The following is a 27,272-nucleotide window of genomic DNA, read 5'->3' as shown; positions in this document are numbered from 1 at the left end:
GTGCCAAGAATAAAACCCATGTATACCTAGAAAAATCATCCATAATAACAAAGCCATAAAGTTTTCCTCCTAGACTTGCAGTTTTAGTTAGTCCAAATAAGTCCATATGCAGAAACTCTAAAGGCCTATTTGTGGAGACAGCATTTTTAGATTTGAAAGAGGTTTTAGTCTGTTTTCCTAGTTGGCATGCAGAGCATATTTTATCTTTTTCAAATAATAATCTAGGCAAACCGAAAACAAGTTCTTTTCGGATAAGTTTTGAAATTAAATCCATGCTTGCATGAGCTAATTTTCGATGCCATAACCAGCTGACTTCACTATTTTTGGTCATCATTACTATTAGACAGTCCATGTTTTTCATGAGTATTTGCTCTAGATCAACTAAATATACATTTCCATGTCTATATCCAGTAAATATTATACCACTGTCATTACTACGAGAAACTAAGCATAATGATGATTCAAAAGTCACAAAGTATCCTTTATCACAGAATTGACCAATACTTAACAAATTATGTTTCAATCCATCTACCAATAAAACATTTTCAATAAAAGTAGTTGGTGTAATCCGAATACTACCAATACCAATGATTTTGCCTTTTCCATTACCACCAAAGGTATAATCATTCCTCCATCTTTCTTTTTGAGGGACATGAATTGGGATTCATCCCCTATCATGTGTCTGGAGCACCCACTATCCAAGTACCATTTTCTGTTTGATGCTTGGGATGCTAGACACACCTGCAAAACAGAAATTCAATTCTTTATCTTTGGTATCCAAGCTTTCTTGGGTCCTTGAATGTTAGCAATGATGGTTCTCTTCGGAACCCAAATCTTTTTAATTGAAACATTGTTCATAAGATTCTGACTTATAGGATTGTAAGTGGCATATTTCTATTTCAGTTTGTCTAATTTGAATGGAACAGATTTCAGTTGAACATTAGTCGGTTTCACAAAATATTTTTCAATGATTTTTGTTTCTTCCAATGATTATATCCTAAACCAGCTTTATCATAAACAACTTTCTGACTTTCTAGAATTAAGTTTAATTTCTCAGAACTTAGGGTGAATTTATCAACTATAGGTTTCAATTTTTCAACTTCATTAACTAACTTCTGATTTTCTTCATGCAGTTTCTTCTTATTATCCAGAAGCAGAATATTTTCTTTTTCTAATGATTGGTTCTTAACCTTTAGTTCCTTGTTCTTTAAGTTAAGCTTTTTATATTCAATCATAAGCTCAGAAAAAGCATCTTGAAGCTCATCGAAAGTGAAATCAAATTCAGTATTTAGATATACCTCATTTTCGTGTCCCATTAGATACAGATTTGCAGCTTCTTGTTGCTGTTCTTCTTCTCCAGAGCTGGATTCATCACTGTCACTCCAAGTGGCCAGCATAGCTTTCTTCCTTAACCTTTTTGGAACCTTTTTTAATAGAAGACAGTCTATTCTGAAGCGTCCAGGCTTTTTACATTCATAACAGACATATTGCTCCTTATTTTTCTTGCTTTGCTCCTCCTTGACTACAGGCCTTTTCTTAAAGTTGTCTCTATTTCTTCTAAAGAATTTTCTGAACCTTCTTGTAATCAGGGCCATTTCTTCATTGTTTTCAGATTCAGAATCCTCGCTCTCATCTTCATGTAGAGTGGACTTAAGAGCAATGGTTCTGCGCTTCTTGGGTTCGTCCTCCTCAAGGTTTTGTTTCATTGATAATTCATGAGTTATTAAGGAACCCAACAGTTCTTCCAGTGGGAGAGAGTTGAGATTTTTTGCTTCCCATGCTATAGGAAGAAACCTAAGAATTTTCCGAACAAGATCACTCTTAGAGTAAGATCTACCAAGGCTTTTCAGGCCGTTTATAATATCAGTGAATCTAGTAAACATTTCAGTTATAGATTCACTGTTTTTCATTCTAAATAATTCATACTTATGCACTAGCATACTGATTTTAGATTCTTTGACCTGGTTAGTACCTTCATATGTAACTTCCAGCGTATCCCAGATTTCTTTAGCAGTCATGCAAATAGATATACGATTAAACTCATTTGCATCTAAAGAACAGTAAAGAACATTCATGGCTTTTGCATTTAGCTGAGCCATTCTTTTATCATGGTTATCCCATTCAATCTCAGGTTTGAATAAGTTGATGCCATCTACAATCTTAGTTGGTGTGTGAGGTCCATTGACAATAACAGTCCATAAATCATAGTCAAGTGCTTGAATAAAAATTCTCATACGAGCTTTCCAATAAGTAAAATTTGTGCCATTGAAAAGAGGTGGTCTATTGGTAGATTGCCCTTCGGCAACAGAGGATCCCATAGTGGCTGCCATGACCTTTAACTCTTGATTGTTAGATCAAAAAGTTTCTGGAAGTACCTGGCTCTGATACCACTTGTTATCCAGAGGTGCAGCCCAAAAGGAGGGGTGAATTGGGTCTCTTTAAAAATAATCAAAGTTAAAACGTATAGAGAGTATGAGTTACTATTATCTTATAGATTCAATAGCAGAAATAAGATTGCAGAAATACGACAGTAAATAAAGTTAGGAAAGCAATTAGAAAAATGCAGAGAAAAGGAAGAGAAGAACCACAATCATAAACACCAAGGTTTATAGCACCTCCGTCCACTCCCAGCACCTCCGTCCACTCCTCAAGCCTAGCTTGAGATTTCACTATAACCCAGCAGATTACAGCCTAATTGTTTTCCAGGCTCACAATCAAAATCCAGTTGGTTTTCCCAGGCAACCAACCGAAAACCTTTTGTTTTCTGGGATCACAAACAACCCAGTTGGTTTTTAGATAAACCAACCAAAAACTTTACACCGTTTGTTTTTCCGGGCTCACAAACAACCTAGTTGGTTTTCAGATAAACCAACCAAAAATTTTTCCCTTGCTGAATATTTTCGATTCAGCAACTTCCAATCAAGACTTGGAAGAGCCTTTACAAGTTTCAAATCAATGAAACTATTACAGCAACAATTAATCCAACTAAAGAAATGCTGTAACTAGAAAACTTAAAGCTTCAGAGCATATAAAGAATAAATCAATGAAAGTAAAAGCTGAAGCCAATGAAGAAGTTAGCTGTGGAAGGATGTTCCAATGTCCGAACAGTAGCTCTTCACGATGTAGTGGAAAACTTCGACTGATCTCCTCACAAGAGAAAGTTTCAAATTACAATGCTGGTGAGGAAGATAAACTGTTAAGCTTTTTTTCTCTTTTTCTCAGTGAAAATTTTTTGTTTTCAATAGAATCTTTTTCTTTTCCTTATTGTTTCCATTCTAAGGTTCCCTCGTATTTATAGACAAATTCTTCGACGGGATTTGAATTCCTTTCTTTCCGTTCTGATGAGAATTTTTTTCTGTTACGGAAGAAGACAAAAGTCATTCACAGCTTTCCGTTGTGGTCCCACCAATACAAGGGTCGATTTATGTATCTCAGGGGTCGACTCACGTTCATTCTGCATCGGCACTTCAAAATGTGGAGAAGGCTTTTGTTGTGTTATCTTCAAATGGTCGACCCTTAATTCTTAAGGGTCGGCTCATTTTCATCAGGAGTCGCCTCTTTAAACACAAGAGTCGACTCATCTCAGGAGTCGCCACTTTAAATGCAAGAGTCGACTCATACCATAAATTTCCGGCTGTCGCTTAAACTGAGCTGGGTCGACTCTTCAATTTCGGGAGTCAACTCATTTTGAACAAGAGTCGACTCTTCAAGCTTCTCAGGCGGTAAAAATTTTCTGTTTACTTTAAACTACACAAGGGTCGACTCACGTTTTGCGGGAGTCGACTCATTAACTATGTTCCTTTAATAAAACATATCAGAATCAACTTAAACTTATCCTTTTTGCTTAGGAGTTGACTCAAATCTTTCAAACAGAAAACTTTAGACTTCATCTTTGATCTCCATGGATTAGATTAAGATCATTTTCTTTTAAAACATGTCCAATGGGATGTTTGCGAAGAACTTATGATTTTGCAGTGCTTCATTCCTTCTGATTTTTCTTGACTTAGAAATCTTCACAATTAGGCCAAAGTCATTAGTACACAACATGATCTCAAGTGTTTTGTAATCATTAAAATTCATCCTTTAGGGTTGACAATAGTGATTTTTGGTATAACTATTATTGACCATAAAAATATCAAATCTCTTGTACCGCTACATAGGTGATTACTTCAAAACATAATAAGATTTCTTTAGTAGGCAAATATAATTAATTCTCTTTATCTGGAATAAGAAACCCCTCTAGCTATGACATAAAGATGTGTTCTTCCAACTCACCATGCAAGAACGCAGTTTTGACATCAAGTTGCTCAAGCTCTAAATTAAATGCACAAACTATGAAAAGTAGAACACATATGGAGCTATGCCTCACAACAGGAGAGAACACTTTGTGAAAGTCAACTCTCCCCTTTTGAGTATAGCCCTTTGTAAGTAACTATGCCTTGAACTGTGCTATCTCAGCCCCATGAATGCATTCTTTCTTCTTAAAAACCCATTTATAACCTACTAAACTTTTTCCCTTGGGCAACTGGACTAACTCCCAAGTATGATTTTTCTGAAATAACTCAACTTCTTTATTCATAGTTGCGATCCATTCTACAGACTCTACATCTTGATATGAAGAACGTTCCTCGCCCTCAATATACTCAGCTACTGAAAGAGTATAAGCAACCATATCTACATATTGTGAAGTTGGTCTAATTCCCTTCTCTTCCTGCTAGTAAAATATTGTACTAGTACTATTGTGATGTATTATCTGGTATAGAATCCTGCATCTCTATCTCATTGGGCTAAACTAGAGAGTTTTGTAATGCTCTTCCAAGAGCTTCAATATCAAGCTTCACCTGTTTACTGACACCATGGTCTATATCTGCACTATCAACAGATTCCTTCTTGTGGCTTAACATAGTAGACTCATCAAAAGTAACATCTCTGCTAATAATAATTTTGGATGATCTAGAATCATCTGTACACCACAATCTATATCTCTTCAACCCATCTACATAATCTAGGAATAGACATCTTTTTTCCCTCGGCTCAAGTTTACCATCATTCACATGAAAATATGCAGGGCAACCAAATATTCACAAACCCAAATAAATAACAAAATGACTGAAACATACCTTATGCGGAATCCTACACTCAATTGTCGTTAATGGAAACCGATTTACCAGGTACCATGTTGTATTAGCTCTTTTAGCCTAGAAAGTTTTGCTGAGTCTAGTATTTAAAAGCATACATCAAGCTCTCTCCATGAGTGTCCTATTCATCCATTCAACAATTCTATTTTGTTGTGGTGTTCCTCGTATAGTATGGTTTCTCACTATACCTTTATTCTTGTAGAATTCGTCAAATTCATCCAAATAGTACTCCAAGCCATTATCATTTCTCAATATTTTAATCTTCTTTTTGGTCTGCTTCTTAACCAAATCTTTCCACTATTTGAATTTGGCAAACACTTCATCCTTATATTTTAGACAATACGCCCAGACCTTTCTAGCATAATCATCAACGAACGTCAGAAAATAATTATGTTCACTCATTGATGCAACTGGAGAGGGACCCAGAGGTCTGAATGGATATAATCTAATGTACAATTGATATTATGAATACCGATACTAAACGTTGCCTTGCACTGCTTGCCGAATGCACAAAGTTCATAGAAGTCCAGTTTTTCTATCTTCACACCATCAAGTATGTCTCTTTTGGACAGCATCGATCATCATCCCTCTCTCGCTCATATGTCCTAAACGCATATGCCATAACTAAGCAACATCCGTATCTAAAGTCTTGATGATGAAGAAACTACTGCAATACCCATTATTATCTTATCCAGTAAGTTATAAAAGCCATTAACCAACCTTCCTTTCATCACCATAAGGCCTCCTCTAGAAACTTTCAGCAAACTATTCTCACTAGTATACTTATACCTTTGATCGAGAATCCAAAGTATTTAAGGAAATCAAATTGTTTTTCAAGTTCGAAACATGCTAAGCTTCTAAAATTCTTCCAATACCATCATACATCTCAATTCAAATTATTCCAACACCAACAACCGTAATAGATTTATTATCTCCCAATAGAACCTTTCCTTTTCTAGTATGATGGGTAGAAAACCAATCTCTATTAGGAGCCGTATGAAAGGAATAGCAAGGATCAAGAATCCACTCTCTCCCAAGCTATTGACATTGACCAACAAAATTTTATTATCAGCGTCATTGAAATTTTTCTATGCTACACTAGTTTAGCTTCAAAGACAGGCTCTCTTTTCACCCTTTTCTTTTCTCTTTGGACCAAGTCTTCTAATATGCCCTTTCTTGGGATAATGAAAACAACAAATGTTTCTATATTTTGATTTTAATCTAGACTTACCCTTACTGTTAGAAACCCTTTTCCTCCTGCCCCCACCTCTGGCAATCAATCTTTCTCCTTGATTTTCTTCATAACTCCTAGACACCTTTTTCTTTTAGCTCTTTAGATTGCAAAGTATCTTTTTCATCGCTAACTAAAAAAAAATCTCTACCATATGGCATGGTATTAATAAAGTTCTCATAAGAGGATGGTAGTGAGCACAATAGAATAAGGGCCTTAGATTCATCATAAATTGGAACACTAATATTTATTAAATTCAAAATACCTTTATTAAATTCATCTACATGATCTTCCATGAGCATATCTTCTTTCATGTGCAAGTGGTCTCATATTAAATAATATACCTTCTTTATTAATATACCTTCTTTTTATTAAATACCTTCTTTTATTAACCATATTTCAGCTGTTGCCTTCTCTTCAATGACTTCTTTGAACACCTAATCTGTCAAACATAATTAAATTGTATTATGTGCCTTTGCCAATAGCTCCTTCTTGTCTCAATCGGACATGCTATCCGGAAACATTTTCTTGCCTTCCACAGTTGTTGTTGCACAAAAACGGCTCGCATCTTAATCTGCTAGATGCCAAAATCGTTCGTATCATTAAACTTCTCGATATTAAATTTTGTAGTCAACCTTGCAAAAATCCAATCAAAAAGGCCAAGGCTCTGATACCACTTGTTATGACCGGAAGGGAGAGTAACGAAACAAGAAGAAAAAAGAGAAAAGAACAAGAGCACCCAATATTTATATGATTTAGTCTAGTGACATATGCCTACAGGCAAAGACAATGCAAAAGCTTCATTATAGAAAAAAAAAACTAGAGATTACAGAGGTACAAGATTATTGCATAAAATCTAGCCCCAAATACATCTGATTTCTAGGACACTTAATTAATTCCTTCCTTTGGAGTTACAAGGGATATATATATAATAAAGTAAATCGATTTAGACTCGAACTGGTATTCTTATAATAATCAAGTTAGGCCAATATATAACCAGTTTCCAAAGTTAATGTGGACTTAAACTGGTATTCTAAGTTGGCCTTCGAAAATTGATGTGGATTTGACTTTCTAGAACTTGTAAATCTAAGATGTACTCAACGACCTGTAAACTCAAGATATATACCCAACACAAACTATGGTTATTATTGTATATGCTTATAATTTGGTTCCTTTCTTACATAAACTCCTTTGGCTCACTTGGAACCACTGCTTCCACCTACCAGGTTAGCCAAACTAGATATAATTATCCCCTTGCTTATTGTTTGGTTTCTTTCTCACATAGACTCCTTTGGCTTGCTTGGAACCACCACTTCCACCTACCAAACCAGTCAAATCAAAATTTTCCCATCAAGGACCTTTCGAGATAAAGTTCGTTAAAGCTATAAATGCCCCCAATTTAGCTTGCCGTAATTGCTAGGCGGGACCACTTGCCAGGTTTGTTAGACCAAAGAAGAGTGCCCAAATAAGCCCATACTGACCCAATTTACGGAGGGTAATCATCAAACTACCAAAACCTAGAATTATTTTTCTGCTTTTTCTTCTTTTTTTTCCTTTTTTTCTTTCTTTTTTTTCTGAGAAGGATCAGGAATTCCTTAAAAAGCAAGCTGCAGTCCTTAGTTGAAATTAGGAGTAATGATGTGTGACTACACAAACCATTCAGTTTCGGTCCAACGTGGTAGGAATTTCTTGGTGCATTAAAGAGTGTTGAGGCCATTTATAGGGTGCCACAATAACACTATATAGGATTAGTAATTTAGCAGGTAACTCAATAGAGCAACATACTAAATTTTCAAATATAACTGGTATCTAGTTTAAAAAGGAGATTAGGGTGTTACATAGCTAGACCAATGGCAAGGTGTTGGCTTATTATGTGTGTTGGCATCCATCCTTCTCTAGGAGCTCCCTTCCCTATTTTGGTACCACTGATGAAAGGAATCTAGTTTTTCAAAATTATCAATATGAACATCTTCAAATCAAAGTATAGGTTAGGATCTATATGACCCATCGTTTTATACATACATACATATATATATATATATATCATTGAAATAATATTCATTAACTTCCACGATCCCAAGGAAAGACTCTGTGCATATCTTTTTTTTCTCTATTGTACAAGCAACTGCCAGGGGAAAAAAAGAAATAAAGGATGGCGGGGGATCGAAAACCTTTCAAAATAATAGAAGACAAAGTGAAGTTACATTGTTGTTGCAATGAACATTTGAGCATGCGCCGGTGAGGAGAGGGTACAATCTATGTTCGAGGGTTTAAAAAGGCAGAAAGCATACAGCAATTCAGAGGTAACCCTTAGCAAAGACTAGCGGATAATTCAGGGAAGCTTGAATGGGAACGGCAATGGTTCTAGGGATCTATTTGATATGATTCCTGCTTTAGAAATGTCTTTAAACAAATAATCAGAAACCCACAAGCTATGCATCGCATCTTTTTAAGCAGCAATCGTGCAATTCTATTAGTATAATGGCATTAACAAACAGAAACAGATATTAGATAAAATGTGGGATCTCCAGAGAATTCCTTGGTGAAACAGACACTAAGCAAACATTCCCCCAGGGCAACACTTTTCCTCCATACACCAAAGTAGAGTTTCATATTAAACAAATTGACAGGAGAATATTGCCATACTAGTTCTTGCAACGACCAGTCATGGCCCTGAGCAGGAATACAGGTCATAGACAATAAAACTCCAAAGGGATTCGTGAAATTTTGATAGCGTTTTTATAAGAAATATAAACCTTCACAGTAGAAAATCAATGACATCAAGTTAGGTTGTCTAGTCTAATTCTAGTAAATCCCATCAGATTTGTCAGGTTAGTAACCAACTGGCAGGGAACTTCTTGTGAATATGTGGAGTTAGCCAGGCTGCTTCATGGACATTCCAAAATGACAAATAGAGTTTATGCTGAGCCCAATCCTTCTGTTCAGGCAAATCCTGCCAGTTTGAACAGATACATCAGTAGGAATCAAGCAAATACCGTCATTAAAGATTTTAAAGAATATCATTACCTACCAGTGTTTGCATATAAGGGTCGGAATTCACAATCAGACTCCTTGCCGCAAAAAAAAAAATAATTCTGTAATAGGGTTACTGTGTTATGGGTCTCATGGTTGTAAGCTAAAATAGAATAATCCTTCCTCGGTCTGTGAAATGGAGCTCCACATTAACTGCCAGCATGTCAAGTCAGAAGACGAAAACTTGACATAAGGGAAGTAACATATTGCAGGCTTCCTCGGTATGCATAATGATGGAAAAGTTGAGGTGCCTGTTCTTGTTGCACAATACCACCTCAACGCAATTTCAGCAGGGACCAGAAAGAATTGTCTAAAATTGCTCCGTGGAGAACTAGTACTTGACAAGAACAGGCAATGCAGCATAGAGTTCTGCCAAGCACTGAAAAATCCAATTGAGGAGTTGCTCTTTTGGTAGCTCCAAAAGAAGTTCAGCCTGCAAATCCGGACAAAAATAAAATATATTAAACCATCAATATATTTTTCAGAATTTTGAATACTCAAATTTATTTAACTCTCTGTAAGGCATTGATTTAAGAATAAAAAGAAAAACTTCACAGAATACTAATATCCTAGAACCAAGCTACAAAACATCATTTGATCTTAAAAAATAGACACAGATCATGGACCATCTATCAGTTAAAGTGCCATTTCTGGACATTAAATATCAGCCAAAGTTATAATATAGAGAATGGTAAAGAAGCGAGATGTTGATATTCTAGTAGGAATTTAACAATGTTTCCTGTACAAGTTTCTAGAATATGTTTACATCTCTGAGCTTGCTGGATTTATTTATGAGTTGGACACAACATGCTTCCCATGTATCTAAATTGGGGAGCATGTAATGAGACGGTAAGATTTTTAAGAACAAGCATTCAATTGTATCAGCATATACCTAAAAAGATTTTAAAAGCTAGTCCTGATATATCATCTACTAGAAAAAATGTGTGATGCAAGTGAGTAGAAAAAGCATAATAAAAAAATATGCACACAACTCTTTCCAAATTACAGAATTCTGTAAATGATAAATATCCAACCATTTCCCTCTTATATGAGATGGACAAGGAAATATTAATAAGAAAGCAACATTTATTTTGTGTTTGGAACATTTTAATTTTAGAGAATAATTCATCCTAGCATTATGTGACAACTCATGGATGATATATTCTCCCTCACCTTTTGTCTTGTGCAAGGATGCCATGGCAGTGTAAATTTTTACTACACCATATGAAGGAGATTGGATTTGGCATGTAGGGAAAATACAAATTGTGAACAGATATGATCATAGTAAAATTTACATCTACACACTTCCTTTGCAGCTTGTTCATTGTTTCCACATTTTAGCCAACTCTCCTTGTGTCATTTTCTTGTGCTGTAAGCCTTTTGAATTAGAAGTACAATTTACTGTTGGATTTGTACAGAAGAGAATAACTCCAGAGCATGAAGAAACATTATCCTGGTAAGATGAACACTTCATGGGTCCTGACTTGTTCCCTGTTTCCATGTTTCAGCCAACTCACCACACGCAGGTGGTAGACTTAGCTGCATCATGGTATGCATGAACAGTTGACCATATCGCTTGCTCAACCAACTACAAATGAGTGCCCTTATGTATACTTTTTGCTTTCCATTTTCAAGTTCATTCGAGCTTCTATTTGGTAAATGGTTGCTAACCTAAGTTAAATTCTCCATTACTCTGGTGAATAGCACATATTGCTTGTAGATATTACACTGTAAAATACAACAAGAACATGATTTAATGCTAAAATAAAAATATACGGAAAAGCATACAGCGGATGTTGCAAAAAAATGGCACTACTAAAACCAATTTATCATGAACAAACTTATTAAAGAAAAAAACTAAACAATGATTCCAAGGTCAGAAAAGATGACCAAAAGATACTATAACACGGTCAGGTTTGTTATCATGGATTTTGATGCAAAAGAACAAAGATATTTATGAAAATATAATCTAATAAAAATAACTTCTTGTGAAGTAATCTTGCAAAAATATAGGCCTACTTATCATTAATGTGCAATAACCATAAACTTCCTTTTGTGAAAAAAGGTTTTTGAACTAAGGCATGTCACAATTTTCATTATACAAGCGCATATATCTCCAATTCTGGATATGAAGGCATCACATGATAACAAAACTGGATACGCACCTTAATTTCATTTTCGACAAATGTTAGACAATTGCGATGTACATCAGATGCCATTGACTCTGTCATTATCTTGAACACCTTCTTAGTCATGTTTGCAGCCATATGAACTGTCTTGCCAGATGCATATATCTTTGTAATACCTAGATCAGCAGCCATTCGCCTGACATAGAGCTTTTTCAATAATAACTGCACAACAAAGACCAGAAGGCATCTAATGTCAATAAAGATCTTCTCGCATGTAGCATTATATAGTCAATTGTCATTTGCCTACCTCCATGGAACGAGGTTCTTTTCCATATTGGCGACGTAAATGTTCAGTAAATTGCATTAAACTCCACATATCCTTTTCTGCAGCTTTTTCTGCTTCACTGATTAATTCAATAGGATTATCAAGATAGTTTATGTACTCAGAGGAGAGATGCGGTGTTACATTTATATCAAGCTGTAAAAAGAGGGAAATAAAAGGTTAATTATAGGACAAAATAAAAAGTTTAAGTTGGATGGGTTTAATAAAAATGCATATGGTTTTGACGAAAGAATAAGATCTTTTTAGATGTTAATTAGCACCTGAACATTATTGTAAGGAACTGAGACAAGGCGGTGTTCTTCCACCTGAAAAACGGAAAAAGAAGCAACTTCACATGTTTCAGAATTGTAAAGATTAGAAAGTTGCAAGTGTTGTGCATCAGCAGTCCTGCTTATCACTGAAGTACTTTCGTTGCACATGCTGATTTGACAAAAGAACTTCTCTAAATTCTATTAGTCTTAACAAATATTGGTGATTCAAAAGGTCTGGTTTCTTATTTATTCCATTACATCAAATTTATAGCACATGACTTGACAGATAACATGGATGCAGAATCATGCTACAGAAAAAAGCAGAAAGTAGTCCTAAAGAAAACATATCAAATTAGTCACATGTTGAAACAAAGAATTCATGCATAACATATCAGCAACTTAGTCATATAAGACAGATCAAGGTTCGCCAAACCAGTGGACTCAAATACTAATTTCAATTCAAAATTTTCATAAAAAATTTAGGGCATCCCATGTTTCGAACCGAAGCAGGGGCAACCCTCTGTCGATGAGAGCTTTTGAGCCCTTTCTCTCTCTCAACCTCTCTCTCTCCTCCTCCCTCCCTTTCCCTCCCTCTCCCTCTCTCCTTTCCTCTCTCCTTCTCCTTCTCCCTCCATAGGAGCCCGAATGCATTTCGAACCGATGGAATAAATCATGCCGGTAACTGGTCCGGTTCACCCCAAATCAACCAGTTCAGCATGGTTTAGCAAACCTTGAGACAAATGGTCAAAGGAAAAGTTACAAGAATCAGTTATTTCAAGGTGGCATCCTCCAAGGAATCGATTCTTTTATAGAACGCCTTTGTTAATGCCTAAAGTTGCATTGAATACAAATTTGGCATTAATTTATAAAGGGAGGTTGATGGCAGGTGAATGTAATATGTTTTCAAATTTCAGTGATCATGACTTGATCAAAGCCAACCCCATAAATGGGACAAGGTTTGTTGGATAAGGTTTAAGCCATATATGTTAATAAAATCCAATGACTACTTTGAATATGCAATTTGAAATATGCTTCTTTTGGACAAATCTAAGTGCAACTATAAGCTTTTTGAAAGCAAATATCTCGAACACCCAAACAACCACTACTAAGCTGCTTGCAGAAATCAGTAGAACATATATAGACAAGTTTATACTTTATAAAAATTAGAAATAATAAAGATCACATATAGGATCTAAAGTGAATTCAATATTCACCAGTCAAATTAAAGGTAGAATCTAGAAAACAATATATTACCTTAGACATGCTTTCAAAGAGCATCTCAAAAAACAGATCAATGCCAACATTTCCAATATCACCAGTCTGCTGCTCACCAAAAATATTCCCAAATCCTCTTATCCCCATGTCTCTCTCTGCAAGATGAAAGCCTTGGCCTAGATCCCGATACTCCTCAATAGCAGCGAGTCTCTCCTGAAGTCAAGAGGAGCAGCAGAGATAATAATCCGAGCAGTAATAATCCATTTTAGGTGCTCAAAGGAACTGAGTCATCTATAAGCTAGAAAAATTAAGCATTAAAAAGCTTTGTATGATGGTCTAGAGATCATGAAGCATTAAAGGCACCAGTTATTTGTACAGTGAGAATGAAGTTGTAATTTAAATTTACTGTGGCATAAAAAATGTATTACACAAGATGATATTGCAAAGGACTCACCAATGCCTGATTAGAGAGCAATGATTTGTCAGGGTAGAACAAATATGCATATGCTTCCTTGTCTGCTCGCCCAACCCTCCCTCGCAGCTATTCAGTAAACGTTATAACCCTGATAGTATCAATACTCTAACAGAAAGATCCAAAATTAAGAGCAATATAATACATAATAAACAATAGTGATATGAGCCTCATCTAATGCCAACCCTTGTTTCAGTTATTGATGATTTGTCTGCATGGATTCTCATAGTTTAATTAGTGAAGATAGGGGCTACTATGTAGCTTCAACTGTAGTGACACTTATCCATAATGTTTAGTTAGAAGGATAATTAAAGCATTTCATCTAAAAGTATTTGCCAGTTGCCCTGGATTTTAAGAGAACAATTTGTCTCTTAGTCAATAACAAAAGGCCTGAATGGAAATATTAAATTTCTTGATGCAGGCCTGTCTACCTTTTAAATGAAGTACCATCAGAATTCCTTAGACAATTACTGTCAGTTAGAAACTGAGATACGCCTAGACCTCCAGTATACCACAAACTGAATTGTTATGGATGAGGATCAATGTGATGGTATTCTGGTATGCCTTCATGGTAATTCATCCTGATGTGCTTTCATCTCCTTTAGTTGGATACTCGTAATTTATTAACCAGTGTTCAATTTGTTAACAAAGAAAAATAAATTTTCACAATCACAATTGTTATCATGTTCTTGAGAGTTACTTGATAAAGTAACTAAAAACAGAAATGATGCAAATACAGAACAAGAGGGTGAGACTAGAACACTACCTGATACAATTGAGCCAGTCCAAATTGGTGAACATCCTGAACTATTATGGTGTTAGCGTTTTGGATATCCAGTCCACTTTCAACTATATTAGTGCAAATAAGAATCTCGATTTCTCCCAAAGCAAATTTCTCCATAGTTTCTTCTAGTTGCTTTGAGTATTGCTGTATAAAATTTCAAAATATAATTTCTTCAAAACAAGAACATGAGGATTATTAAATATTGCACAATAAAATCATAAAATAATTTACATTCTCCATCAATGACGTTTAGAATACTTTTATGAAAAATAGAAGTTACCTTTCACCCCCAAAACTTAGTTTCATGCATTTACAAAATAGTTCACAAATAATATGTGATTGGAGCATGGTTCGCCTAACCGTTCCAAACCAACTGGCTCGAGATATACCGAACCAGACTTATCGGAGACTGACATGGTTCAGCCAGTTAAATCAAGACAAGGCTGGTTCTGTTATTAAACCCCACTCGTGATGGTTCTGCAATTGGAACTATCTCGAAAGCCAAATTCCCTACCTCTCCCCCCCAAATCCCAACCCCCTAGCCACGAGGAAGCTTGCGATGGTCCCCCCGAGAAGCTTGCAATAGTCATTTTCCTGTGGCTCCCTCTTCCTCCCTCCGTTGCTCTCTCTCTCTCTCACTCCACTAGGGTTAGGGTTCGGCCCTCCCCCTTCCTCCCTCCCTTCCTCCCTCTCCCGCTCCCCCCCCCCCCCCCCCGATGACGACCGACAAGAGTTTTAAAGCCCTCTCTCAGCCTCTCTCTCGCCCCTCTCCCTTTCTCTCTCTTCCTCTCTTTTCTTCTCCTTCTTCCTCTCCAGCTCTTCCTGTGTCAGTGCACCCCAAAATGGCATGGTACGGACCCATCCCGTGCCAAACTGGCCACCAACCGGTACCCCCTCTGATACCTGTTTGGCGAACCTTGGATTGAAATATTGTGACCTAAGTAGCATCTCTAATGAACTACACCAGCAATAAAATTAGTGAAAAGGGCAAAAGGAACAGAAAGTAATAATGAAATACCTAAAGATCATAGAAGTCCTAAAAGACAATAATTTGGGCAATCATTCACCAAAGCGGAGGATAGTTATAATTTTCTCACAAAGAAATTTCCTAAAAAGAGAAGTTTAATTCTAAAGTTTGCCAATTGGGAGAAGCAAATTAGCTTCCAAATATGCCATCTATAACATCGGGATTTTTGCATGGAGTAGTAGGAGAAGAAACTACAGATACCTAAAGCATAGAAAACAAGCTAAGTCTATATAGGAACATCTTCAAAGCTATAATGCTTGCTGACTTATGACTTCAATTAATTTCCACTTTCTGTGATGGAAGATGGAGAATATGATAATCCACTGAAAAATCACACAAATACTTTAAGAAAGCCCACTAGTTAGTATACATGAGTTAACAAAGTTGGCTAACCTTTCCATGAGCAATAGCGATTGAAGCATCTGGGAGTGATTGGTCAAGAAATTCCTTAATCTCTTCCAATCCTATTAAATAAGAACAACAAAAGAACCAACATGAGAAACCCATAAAGGAAGGTAAAAATACTAAAAACTTTGCAAACCCAAATACTGACAAGCAGCAATAGGTAGATACTATGTTTTATATTATTCTGTATCTCGAACAGAAAACTTGCATGGACAACTCATCACCTATAAGTTTGCTTGTTTCATTTAAATTTAATTATATTCTTATGTTTTTCATCTTAATTTTAATACTTATTTCTTGGATTGAGAGATGACAGTGTGTGTGTGTGTGTAGAAAAAATTGCTCAACAAGTGAGAAATGTGGAATGCATTCTTCAATATTCCTTAGCAAGTCTAGAGACTTGAGGAAAAAAATATGGCTTATACAGTTGTACATGTTGTTAAGAAAAAAATGTTTCTTTAAAAGTGTAAGAAAATAACCTTTAATACGAGGTAAAACATAGAAAATTTGGCCACCACGATCCAACTCGAACTTGATCGCTGATAAGACTTTATCTTTACTATAAGATGACAAATGAGTCTTTATAGGAACTCTTTCTGGAGGTGGTGTTGAAATCAAACTGAAAGAAGAAATATATTTTCAAGGTGAAGGTCAAGTATGACAAGTTCCAAATTGGTATTACTAAAGAAAATCATTCATAGAGAAAAGAAAGTTAGAACTTTATGAAAATTACCAAGTAGTTTTCTAATTAAATAGTTCTTTGTTGAATATTTATGCAATCATCTTAAAGGTCGAACTATTGAAATCTATTATTTAAGGATTATGTCGTGAAAATGTTATTATATAGATGACAATCAGCAGACAGGATAATCATAAATAGACTAAGAAAATCAGATAAATCAGGTAAATTACCTACACAACATAAGAAAAGCATACTCAGCCTATGACATTTTACTATAAGGCAGTGCTACCTAGACTAGCAAACCCACACCCTCCCACCCCAAAACACAAAAAAAGGAGAAGAAAAGAAATAGTAGGCTTGTAGAAGTGAAAAGTAAACATTGTCAACTATGGTGAGACATGATTAAACAAGATCAACTATGTTGACCACAAGTGATGATCAACCATGGTCATCTATCATTAAACATAGTAACAAAATCTATTCATAGTCATCTTCAAATTTCAAATTTTACAGACATAGAAAATTTTCAATTAAAGTTGCTTTAAAAGAGGGAGGCGAATATGCAAGTGACTGATGCACTAGCTTGAGTTATTTATGCACATCCAGACATCCAAAAGTGGACTGCAAGCAAGATCCTCGGGTCTAATTTCATGCACCTACTTAGCAGGGAAATACTAGATGCAAGTGATGTAGATTGGTTGGGCATACATGTAAGTTGTCTAATTATAGCAAAAATATGCGATACACCGTACCTGAAGCTTGCATGTGCAAAAGCCAAAATATAATCATCAAGTTATATAATAAATTCAGATTCATTTTGCATTATAAAAGTACAGATTAAGGTTTCATTTGACAGCATATCAGATCATGCAAAAAGATCACATATGAAATCAAACCCATATCCTTAAAGAACTATTACCTAGCATCGCGGAATCCAGTCAATGCCAAATAAAGAGTTCGTGGAATAGGTGTCGCAGACAGAGTGAGAACATCGACTGAAGTTTTAAACGATGCTATCTTTTCCTTCTGTTTAACGCCAAACCTCTGTCAAATCAAATCTAGAACATTTGTAAATTAATCAACCTCCATACAGTTCCACATGACAAACAGAAACTTGGTTGCATAAATACATAATTTCCTTCTATAAAAGGGATACATTTGATTATATAAAAAGTACGATGAAGTATAGATATTTAATAGCTTTTAAATTAGAAACTGGATTCATTTCTTTCTTGATCCTAACATCCCTAAATTTGTATCCGTTTTAGAATGACAAATACTGCATGCAGCTTGAGCCATGACTTATCCTAGAGAGAGAGTGAATTAATTATAGGCCACTTGATTTAGTAGAAATTAACAAGAGTGGAGAACCATTGAAGTGCAAACTAACTAAATTCTGAGGGAAATAGGCATCAATATGTGCAGAATCATATCGAATGAGGACAATACCTGCTCTTCATCAACAACCAGCAGACCCAGACTGCTATAGACCACACGATTTCCAAGAAGTGCATGGGTTCCAACAACGATGTCCAGCTGCCCACTTTTAATCATTGAAAGATGCCCTTCTTTTTCTGCTTTGGTCTGCAAAATAGAGAATCCTACAGTGACAAAAAGAAAAAAGGTACGGTAGGTAAACGTATCAGAACATGCAGCCAAAATTGCAATAAATTTTTACAATTGAAATATACACTCCAAGCTAACTTTAGACTTTAGAACATCTGAATCAAAGCTTAGTTGATTCAGATCCCATGTGGGTTGCAAACTATTAACCACAAGCATTTTATACTACTTATATGATGATATTGTGCCATCAGAAATAAAATCTCGACTGTCTGCATTGACCTATGGAGCTGTGTCTCTTGAAACCTCCATCTGTGATGACCAGAAAATGGTGCAGAATTTCAAATCACTTTCTTGGGGTGTCCATAACAGAATCACACATAGAAATTGAAGCATTAAAACTGAATCGAAATTTCAATATGATAAAAGATTTTTTTCATCAAAAGTTCAAGTTCAGTATGTTATAACTGAGCATGCTGGTCTTCAGATCATATTTGTCAAGGCAAATTTCTGCACTTAGTACAGGCTCAAACCAAAACCCCATGCAATGGTCCACAGTCCACACCATAAACATCCACAGTCCACACCATAAACAAACTAACTCCACAATTGAATAAGAATGGATTTCATATGTGATATCACCATTAAGCTATCCTAGAATGTACTTGCAATAATATTCTAAAAGGAAACATGGAAAGCAAGAAACCTGCTTCCCACCAATTGTGCAGGAGGAAGGGGGGGAGGGTGGGGCTGGGGAGAGTGATGGAATGGTTGAGGTAAAATGACATGTTGCGAGGAACAAGGAGCAACTAAGCACCTTTAAGCTGACTGAATCAATAGTCAACTTCTTAAAGAAAGCATGACTCTAAAAGTTCTTCTGAAGCAAAATGACTGTGAAGACTTTTGATCACAATAAGAGATATACTGCTTCGTCATCTAATGGTATATAATTTTGCATTTCAGTCATTTATGGGCATCTTCGCATAATATCCTACTGCTACTTAATTTTTTTCAGTTCTGCATCGGATGAGAATCAATCATACATTCTTGAGATTCTCCCATTTCAGAATTTTTACTTTCTGAAAACTTCAACAATGTGATGGCAGAAAACAAGCATCACATGATTGTTTTTCAAATAAACCTAACAATTCGAAAGTTCTGAAATTCAATATCAGACTGACAAGGGATGTTTAACTCACTACATTCATAATTAAATTTATAAATAATCCAAAAAGGAAAAGCATTTTAACAACTAAAGAGATGAGTTTGCTACAGTCCATTACATCTTAAACATGTTTGGAATTGTGGCATACCTGAAACCTGCTCAGAAGTCCAACCTTTATATGAGGATATCGAGAAAAGCGCTCACAAATGACATCAAAGTGTTGTTTGGCTAGAACTATAGTTGGTGCAAGAACCATAGCTTGTTTTCCAGCAGATACTACACAAAATATAGCACGCAATGCAACTTCAGTTTTACCAAACCCAACATCTCCGCAAATCAATCTATCCATTGGAGTTTCCCTTTCAGTCAAATCCTTCTCTACATCAATAAATGCCTACCAAGCACAAGCATATCACAATTAGCATCCAAGCAAGCCTGATGCCTAAATCTAGTTGGTATCAACCAAAATGAAAATGGATAATCTGTGTATACAGAATTGAAGCTAGGGTACCTCACTAATGAGCCAAGCAAAACTCCAAGATGTGCAAAGAAATGTTTTGTCATAAACTAGAATCCAGAACATTATGTGGTATTCTACTTTTGATAGACACTACAGTCAAATAAATAAATCAAAGAAAAAGAATAAACAATTGACGAAACAAGAACCTAAAACATTATGTCGTATTCTACTTCCGATAGATGCTGCAGTCAAATAAATAAACCAAAGAAAAAGAACAAACAACAAACAAAGAAATTGCACGATAGCTTTTTATATTATGCATAATAAAAAGATAAGATAGTGGATTTTGCCAGCAAAACCTTATTTAATGTTTTTTTTTATTAATACACTGCTCAAAAAATGCCAAGAAGTGGAACAAATCAAATTTATTGGCTACTAGTAAGCTTAGGAAAAAAAACAATATGAATCCAGAAGCATCAAAGAACATTTCTCTTCCTTGGATCCAAGGAAACACAAGTAACAACATTTGTATAAATAGCACGCATGCAAGCTGTTGTTAGGATGCACCAGGATAAAGAAAGAAAACATTCACTAAAGATCATTGACAGAAAACATTGTATTTAAGAAAGAAAAGAATTTTTTAGGGTAAAGGGGTGGTACTGTAAAAACTAGAGTACGCCATCTTGATACCAGGCCCTATACAGGTACCACCCTATTACCGTCGGTACGTCCAGTACGAGGGCCAGTTCTGCGTACCGAATGTCGGTACGCTCCTTCTACCATATAGTACCGAACCGGTACGGTATACCCCATACCATCCAGTTCGGTATAGTATGGCTTACCTTGGTAAAAACAGTGATCGAAAGAATAAATCCACCTAAGCTTGTCTGATGAATTGCTCAATAAGTTCCTATGGACAGAACAAAATTGATATAATCCTATTTCTAAGAGGTAGCTTGCATGATGATATCTCTAGGTTTCTTAGAAGCAACAAATGCCAACTCCTCCAACTGCAAACAGCAATATTTTGGGTAGACCAAAATTGTCATGTTGTGAAGGCAATACTGTTGCATTTCTTTGCTCTTGTGCATTTTCTGTGAAATCTTTGACCTTTCGGGATGTAAGATGTTTCTTTGAAATATATTTAACCAGAAATCAACATTTGTCGTTAGATATGACAGACAAGCTATTTGAACTTGGCATCTGTTTTACTATACCATCATAAGGCCTGAGATGCAATAGATTAAAGCTTGGGACATTTCAACTTCTTCAAATGTTGCCTGCGCTTTATTGCTGTCAACTCATGATGGAAAAGGCTTGATACAAAAAGTATATCATAACAAACCTACTTAATCTAGGTTCAGCACACATGGCAGAGAAAGATGGAACACCATACACCAATAAAATAACGAGGATCTCTTAGACAGCAAACCTGCTTTTGGTCTGGGGTAGGCTCATAAGGAAATTGTGCAACAAATTCAGCCATGGCTGGGTTCTTTGGGTATGGAGGCCTTCTCTGTTTCAGCCTATGCAAGTATAATTCCATCAAGTCAACAACCATTTTCTGAACAGCAATCTTCCCCTTTATTCTTCGCCTCTCCCATGTACTAGGGTCACTCAGCTTGCTCAATGCCCGTGGCTTTTTTGTTTCATTTGGTCTACAAAAAGAAAAAAACTGAATAAATGGTTGGGGCAAAATTATCAGCTTATGGAGGAATGCACCCCCTAGATGTTCTGGTAAGCCATTTTATATAACACTATGCTCTACATTACATGCTCAGTATTATCTCATATGAAAGTGTAATAAGATGCGGCTTCATCATGCATGCCACAGCAAAGACACAACATCAATGAGACCAAATAGTTTAAAGTAATATAACTTCCACCTATAAAGTTAGCATGATACAGGAAAATTAATGTTGTTTTGAAAAGAAGGCATGTTTTACATTCATTTATTTTTTTCACGAATATTTGATAGATGCGACTTTTTCCTCTAGAAAATGAGGTGAATCAGAGGACCTCAAAGTCATAAACATTGCAAAAGAATTCTACCTATTGAAAAATAATTTTGAGCTTTGCCCATTTCATTCACTGCAATCCACCTTTCTATGATATCAATATAATTTGAATAATGAATAGTACCAGAACTTCTAAAAAAATGCGATTTGGATTTCTATTGTGTTTTGCAAACATATTATTATTCCAAATTAACCGACAAAGGAAAACAGATTATCTGCATCAACTATTATGAGAACAAATTTCCAGTGTCATAAGACACTGACTTATCAAAATGAAAATAACAATGGTGGACTAGTGGAGTAAAATCATTTAAAACTAATAAAAAGAGCAGTCAGCAGCAATGTTAATGCTTTCCCATGACTTCATCGTGTAAAACCTCACACACTATCTTGTTAGCATGTGAAAGAGGAAATTCAGATAAGGGAGAGAGAGGAAGGAATTAGAAAAACAGAGATTCTAATCATCTAAAAGCATCTGACTCAATTCCCAATACAATCAACAACAAACCTCCCTTATTTGTTGCTTGTATTTTGTCTTGATATGTAATATATAGATCCAAATATTATGAATGCATCAAATTTGTACATTCAGTGATAGCAGAATAATGATCTTCTATTTCGGTGGTTGTAGTTTTTTCTCCTTTTACAAGGGAATTTGATATATGTATGCGAAAAAAGGATTGAATTCGAAAACACCATGTTTATAAGTTCTTTCATTACCATGACAAATTAATGACCTCCTAACTAAACCTAGTATAAAAAGGCTTCAAGTTCTGACTAGTATCTTCCTTTTCTTCCGTTAATATAAATGTCAAATTACAAGAACCCAAAATTTCAGAAGTGATCTTTTTCAAAGCTCAACTACAAATATCATCTCGAATTTGAAGCAAAAAGTTGCGAACTTTTATCTGTGTAATGAGGCCTAGAAAACTCACAGATTATAGCGGTAGAGCATCCGGGCCGCCTGCTTAACGGGAAGCTTCGCCATGCCATCAGCATACTCTATAAAAACGTACTCTATAGGCCCCGAGGATGAATTCTTGGGAACGTCATACTTAATCGCCACAAATTTGCCAATCCCCACCCTCTTATGGACAACATAATCCCCAGGACAAAGCGAGTAAGGATCCGCCCGGTACCCAAACCCACCCTCCTTCCCATCGACATCCCCTTTGAGCTTCTGAAGCCCCCTCTGCTGCTGCTCCTTGACCGTTTTGATATACCTCTCCGCCTCGGCCGAATCCAGCTTGCTCCCCGCCTTCGATCCCTCCCTCCTCTTGTGCTCCCTCCGAATCCTTTCATTTAATAGGCCAATTTCGTCCGGCTCGGCCTCGGATTTGTCCTTCCGAGTGGCGATGGAGATGGGGAGTCCCTCGGTGTAGAAAGCGTTGGTGCGGATGAAAAGGAAGGGCTGGGGACCGGTTCGAGGGAATTTGGGGGTGGGGAGTCTCCAGAGCTTGGGATTGGAGGGGAAGCGGGAGAAAAGAAGCTTGTGGGTTGGGATGGGGAGCGGAGGCCCTTTAGTTGTGGCCATTAATGGAGTTCTCTGAGAGCTTAGAGCTATGGAGAAGAGGCGTTCACCATTAGAGAGAGAGAGAGCATTGGAAGGCTTTATGGATAGCAGAGACGATGATACATGTGGACGAGAGGAAGGGAGGAGATAAAATTTCCCCGTGAGTAGACTCACAGAGATCTGTATGAGCTTGTATGATCTACCGTTGGATATGCTGATATGATAGCATCCCATCCGTTCGTTTACCACGTCACGAACTAGGATAGCTGAGGCTGTTTGACGGAGCATATGGACGGAAGAGATGCCACGAAGGGAAAATCTGATGGATGATTTTTTTCTTTTTATTACGCATAGAATTTGATATGAGATCGTTTACTTAAAAGTTGGCGCCGGCCGCTCCATGGACTCAAGGGGAACTTAACCAAAGTCGGCAAACTTTGCTAAATTCCAAATAGGAAAATTGAATTTGATTCACTCACCGCATTGACATTTGCTTACTGGCCGGCGGGTTAATTGCCGGGTTCGGATCAGCAAGGGAAAATAGCACTATTCGTGTGCCGACTTTATCAACGCATTACTTTACCCAGTTCCAGAACCTCAGACCCAGTACCCAAACTGGACACAGCTTCGACCTGCTCCAATTGATATATATATATATATATATATATATATATATATATATATATATATATATATATATATATATATATATATATATATATATATATATATATATATATATAGGGGATTGATAACCAACAGTAGGTTATCAATCTATCCATTTTTTCATAGACAAAAAATATCCTTAATTTTTATAACTCTTAAAGGTATTTTATGTCTTTTTACAATTCCACATTAACTCACCCTCTCAACCCTCCAATTAATACTCTCTCCCTCTCTCTCTCTTCGGTATACATACATGTACATATATGTATATATGTACATATATGTATACATGTATATATATATATATATATGTGTGTGTGTGTACATTTGTATGTATGTATGTATGTTTGTATGTATGTTTATATATATATATATAATGTTGGAGGAATGTAAATTGCTCCAAAGCACATGAGCACATCGCCAGCACGTGATCAGAAGCGCCCGACCTCGGACGCCCGGTTCGGTGCTCGACCTCAGAGCGCCCGACCTCGAACGCCCGACCAGGCGCTCGACCTCAGAGTTCTCGACCTAGCGCCCGACCTCAGAGCTCTCGACCTGGCGCCCAACCTCAGAAGCCCGGCCTCGCCATCCACCCGCCGTGGTCACATCCTTCTGCAACCCGACCGGAGATCATGCCCTGCTTCCGCTGCCAACAATCAATGCGCATGGCCTCTGCTGATCTCCGGCTCACTCAACAATCAATGCGCATGGCCTCTGCTATTCTCCGGCTCACTCAACAATTAATGCGCATGCCATCTACGAATCTCAAGCCCTCCACGGCAAACAGCTGACCCACTCGGCTACGTCCGATCAGTCACGATGACTCGTCAGTTCCGGCCCGATCTCCTAGGGCAATACATTAATTCACACTATCGTGCATTAATTCATACGACATGCTCAATCATGATGGTAACCCGTTCGCCCCGTCACATCACAGGTAATCCTGTACCCCTCTATAAAAGGGGAACCCCTCCATCTTGGAGGGGGTTGGACTATGAAACTCCTAAAACATTTTTTACTCTCCTCTCATACACTTGCCCTGTCTGACTTAAGCATCGGAGGGCCGGCGCCGGAAACCCCGGCCACCGGCTTTTTTGCAGGCCCCCCGGAGGACGCCGCCCGCCGACGGACCGTCGCCCGCCATCTCACGCCGGAGCTCCTCCTTCTCACTCGATGGCCGCCCCCGGGTCCAATTTCCAACAACAGTTGGCGATAGAGGAAGGGCCCGAGTTGTGGCCATGAAGTTGAGAAGCAAAGGAGCCTCCAACGCCTCCCGGCGTCTCCCACCAAGTCCTGGACACTCTGTCCAGAATTTGCCATCTCCGACTGGTCTAGTTCCCCAAGTCCAGCCGGAACAGTTCAACATCCTGGTGCAGCAGGTTCAAGCCTTGGCCGTAGCCGTCCAAGGCCTGCAACGTGAGGAAGCCCCACATGTGCCGCCTCCGAAGGCCCAGGTCTAGCCAGTGCTCCCTCCAAACGGACCGGTGCCCCAATGCCAAAATCTCCACGGCTCCTCGAGGGCCAACAATGAAGAACGGTGCTATCGCTAAGGCTCAGCGGTCCCCGGAGAGAATTGCCAGGGAGGAGCATAGACAGAAGGCCACAGCTGTCGGAAGCCGAGTCAGCCCCGGACCGTCACGAGCCGGAGCAGACTACGGTGGCCATCCCCCAGGCTGGGGAGCTCGACAGGAAGGTCGAGAACCTTGAGCGCCAGATTGAAGCGCTTCATGGCAGGAAGGCAAGGCGCGAGGGTGACTTTGAGTTTACCACCAAGTCCCCCTTCTCCTGCCAGATCGAGGATGAGCCGATCCCACCGAAGTTCAAAATGCCCCAAGTGGAGCCCTACAATGGAGCTACCGACCCCCTCGATCATTTGGAAAGTTACCGAGCCTTCATGGCGTTGCAAGGGTCCTCGGAGGATGTGCTCTGCAAGGCCTTCCTAGCGACCCTTCGGGGAACGGCTCAGCTTTGGTTCTCTGGACTGAAGCCGAGCTCGGTATCCTCTTTTGAGCAGCTCGGCAAGCAGTTCGCCACCAACTTTGATGCCAGCCGGCGCAAGCGGCGAACGTCGAATTCCCTCATGGACGTCAAGCAGAAGGAGGGGGAATCCCTCAGAGAATACCTCGACCGCTTTACCGTTGCAACCTGAGAGGTCCGCGAGCTCGACCAGTCGATAGCCATGTCGGCACTAAAGACTGGGGCTCGCTCCTACAGATTTCTCTTCTTCGTTGAGAAGAGCTTCCCTGCCGACTTCACTGAAATGCTGGCTCAAGCTCGGAAGTATGCGAAGACCAAAGAGGCTATCGCCTCCAGGCGGGGTGTGACCGAGCAAGCCTCAAAGAAGCAAAAGAAGCGCCTGAAGAGTGCGGCCGCCTGAGAAGCCGATCTCCACGTCGAGATAAGAACCTGCCTCGGCTGAGGAGCCCACCCCGACAGTAGGGACGACTTCGACCAAAGTCTCCGCCTCGACCGAGATCTCCACCACGGCCACGAATGCCCTCAGGGAGGTATGAGAATTACAACCCTCTGAATGGCCCCCGAGCAGAGGTCCTAATGGAGATAGAAGGTCGAGACTATTTCCGACCTCCACCCCGATGCGGGATACCGGAGCTCGGCACAATCCTAGGAAGTATTGCCGTTTCCACCGGGACCTCGGCCACGACACGGAGGATTGCTTTCAGCTCCGGGATGAGATCGAGGCGCTTATCCGTTGCGGAGTACTCAACCGGTTTGTGCGGAACCGGCGTGAGGAAAGGAGGCCAGTGGAAAATGTCACACCGCCCGAAAACCCAAATGACAACGGGCCTATCGCCGGCACCATCAACACCATTGGAGGAGGAAGCTCGGCTGAAGAACCAATCGAGGGAAGGATCCCTCCGAAGCGCCCGCGCACCTCTGAAGCCATCTCATTTTCGGACGAGGACTTGGAAGGAGTTGAGACTCCTCATGATGACACTGTGGTCATCTCTATGATTGTAAACAAATTTGATGTAAAGCGCGTCCTAGTTGATAATGAAAGCTCGGCTAATATTTTGTACTACGATGCCTATCAAAAAATGGAGATGATGAAAAGTCAGCTTCGGAGAATGAACGCTCCATTGGTCGGATTTACCAGGGATTCGGTCCCGGTCGAGGGCGAGGTCGGCCTCCTTGTCACGGTCGGGCTCGCTCCCCGAG

General features: G+C 38.3%; 1 protein-coding gene across 4 annotated transcripts; it reads right to left on the bottom strand.

The window, feature by feature from the left end:
* Positions 1 to 8,924: 8,924 nt before the first annotated feature.
* Positions 8,925 to 23,576, bottom strand: LOC103696995 (DEAD/DEAH box helicase). 4 transcript variants are annotated; one of them, XM_088709741.2, is made up of 15 exons: positions 22,852 to 23,576; positions 21,331 to 21,556; positions 19,587 to 19,832; positions 18,160 to 18,294; positions 17,630 to 17,754; positions 16,508 to 16,647; positions 16,017 to 16,087; positions 14,579 to 14,740; positions 13,795 to 13,881; positions 13,380 to 13,553; positions 12,135 to 12,202; positions 11,839 to 11,935; positions 11,568 to 11,753; positions 9,401 to 9,835; positions 8,925 to 9,322 (listed from the first exon to the last, which is right to left on the bottom strand). In XM_088709741.2, the coding sequence occupies exons 1-14, from the start codon at positions 23,448 to 23,450 to the stop codon at positions 9,734 to 9,736; spliced, it is 2,418 nt and encodes an 805-aa protein (XP_088565867.1). In that variant the 5' UTR covers positions 23,451 to 23,576; the 3' UTR covers positions 8,925 to 9,322; positions 9,401 to 9,733. The 4 variants fall into 4 exon arrangements, with proteins under 4 accessions (XP_088565867.1, XP_008776976.3, XP_008776975.3 ...); XM_008778754.6 differs by having other exon boundaries at positions 12,135 to 12,179; XM_008778753.6 differs by having other exon boundaries at positions 11,839 to 12,009; positions 12,135 to 12,179; positions 22,852 to 23,575.
* Between the last annotated feature and the right edge of the window lie 3,696 nt (positions 23,577 to 27,272).

The sequence above is a fragment of the Phoenix dactylifera genome, chromosome 13 (genome assembly GCF_051530095.1).
Source record: "Phoenix dactylifera cultivar Ajwa chromosome 13, Ajwa_hap1_PhDact_Kaust_v1.1, whole genome shotgun sequence".
NCBI classification, from domain to species: Eukaryota; Viridiplantae; Streptophyta; class Magnoliopsida; order Arecales; family Arecaceae; genus Phoenix; species Phoenix dactylifera.
The sequence above is the reverse complement of the archived record's forward strand: the minus strand, read 5'-3'. Positions and strand labels throughout refer to the sequence as shown.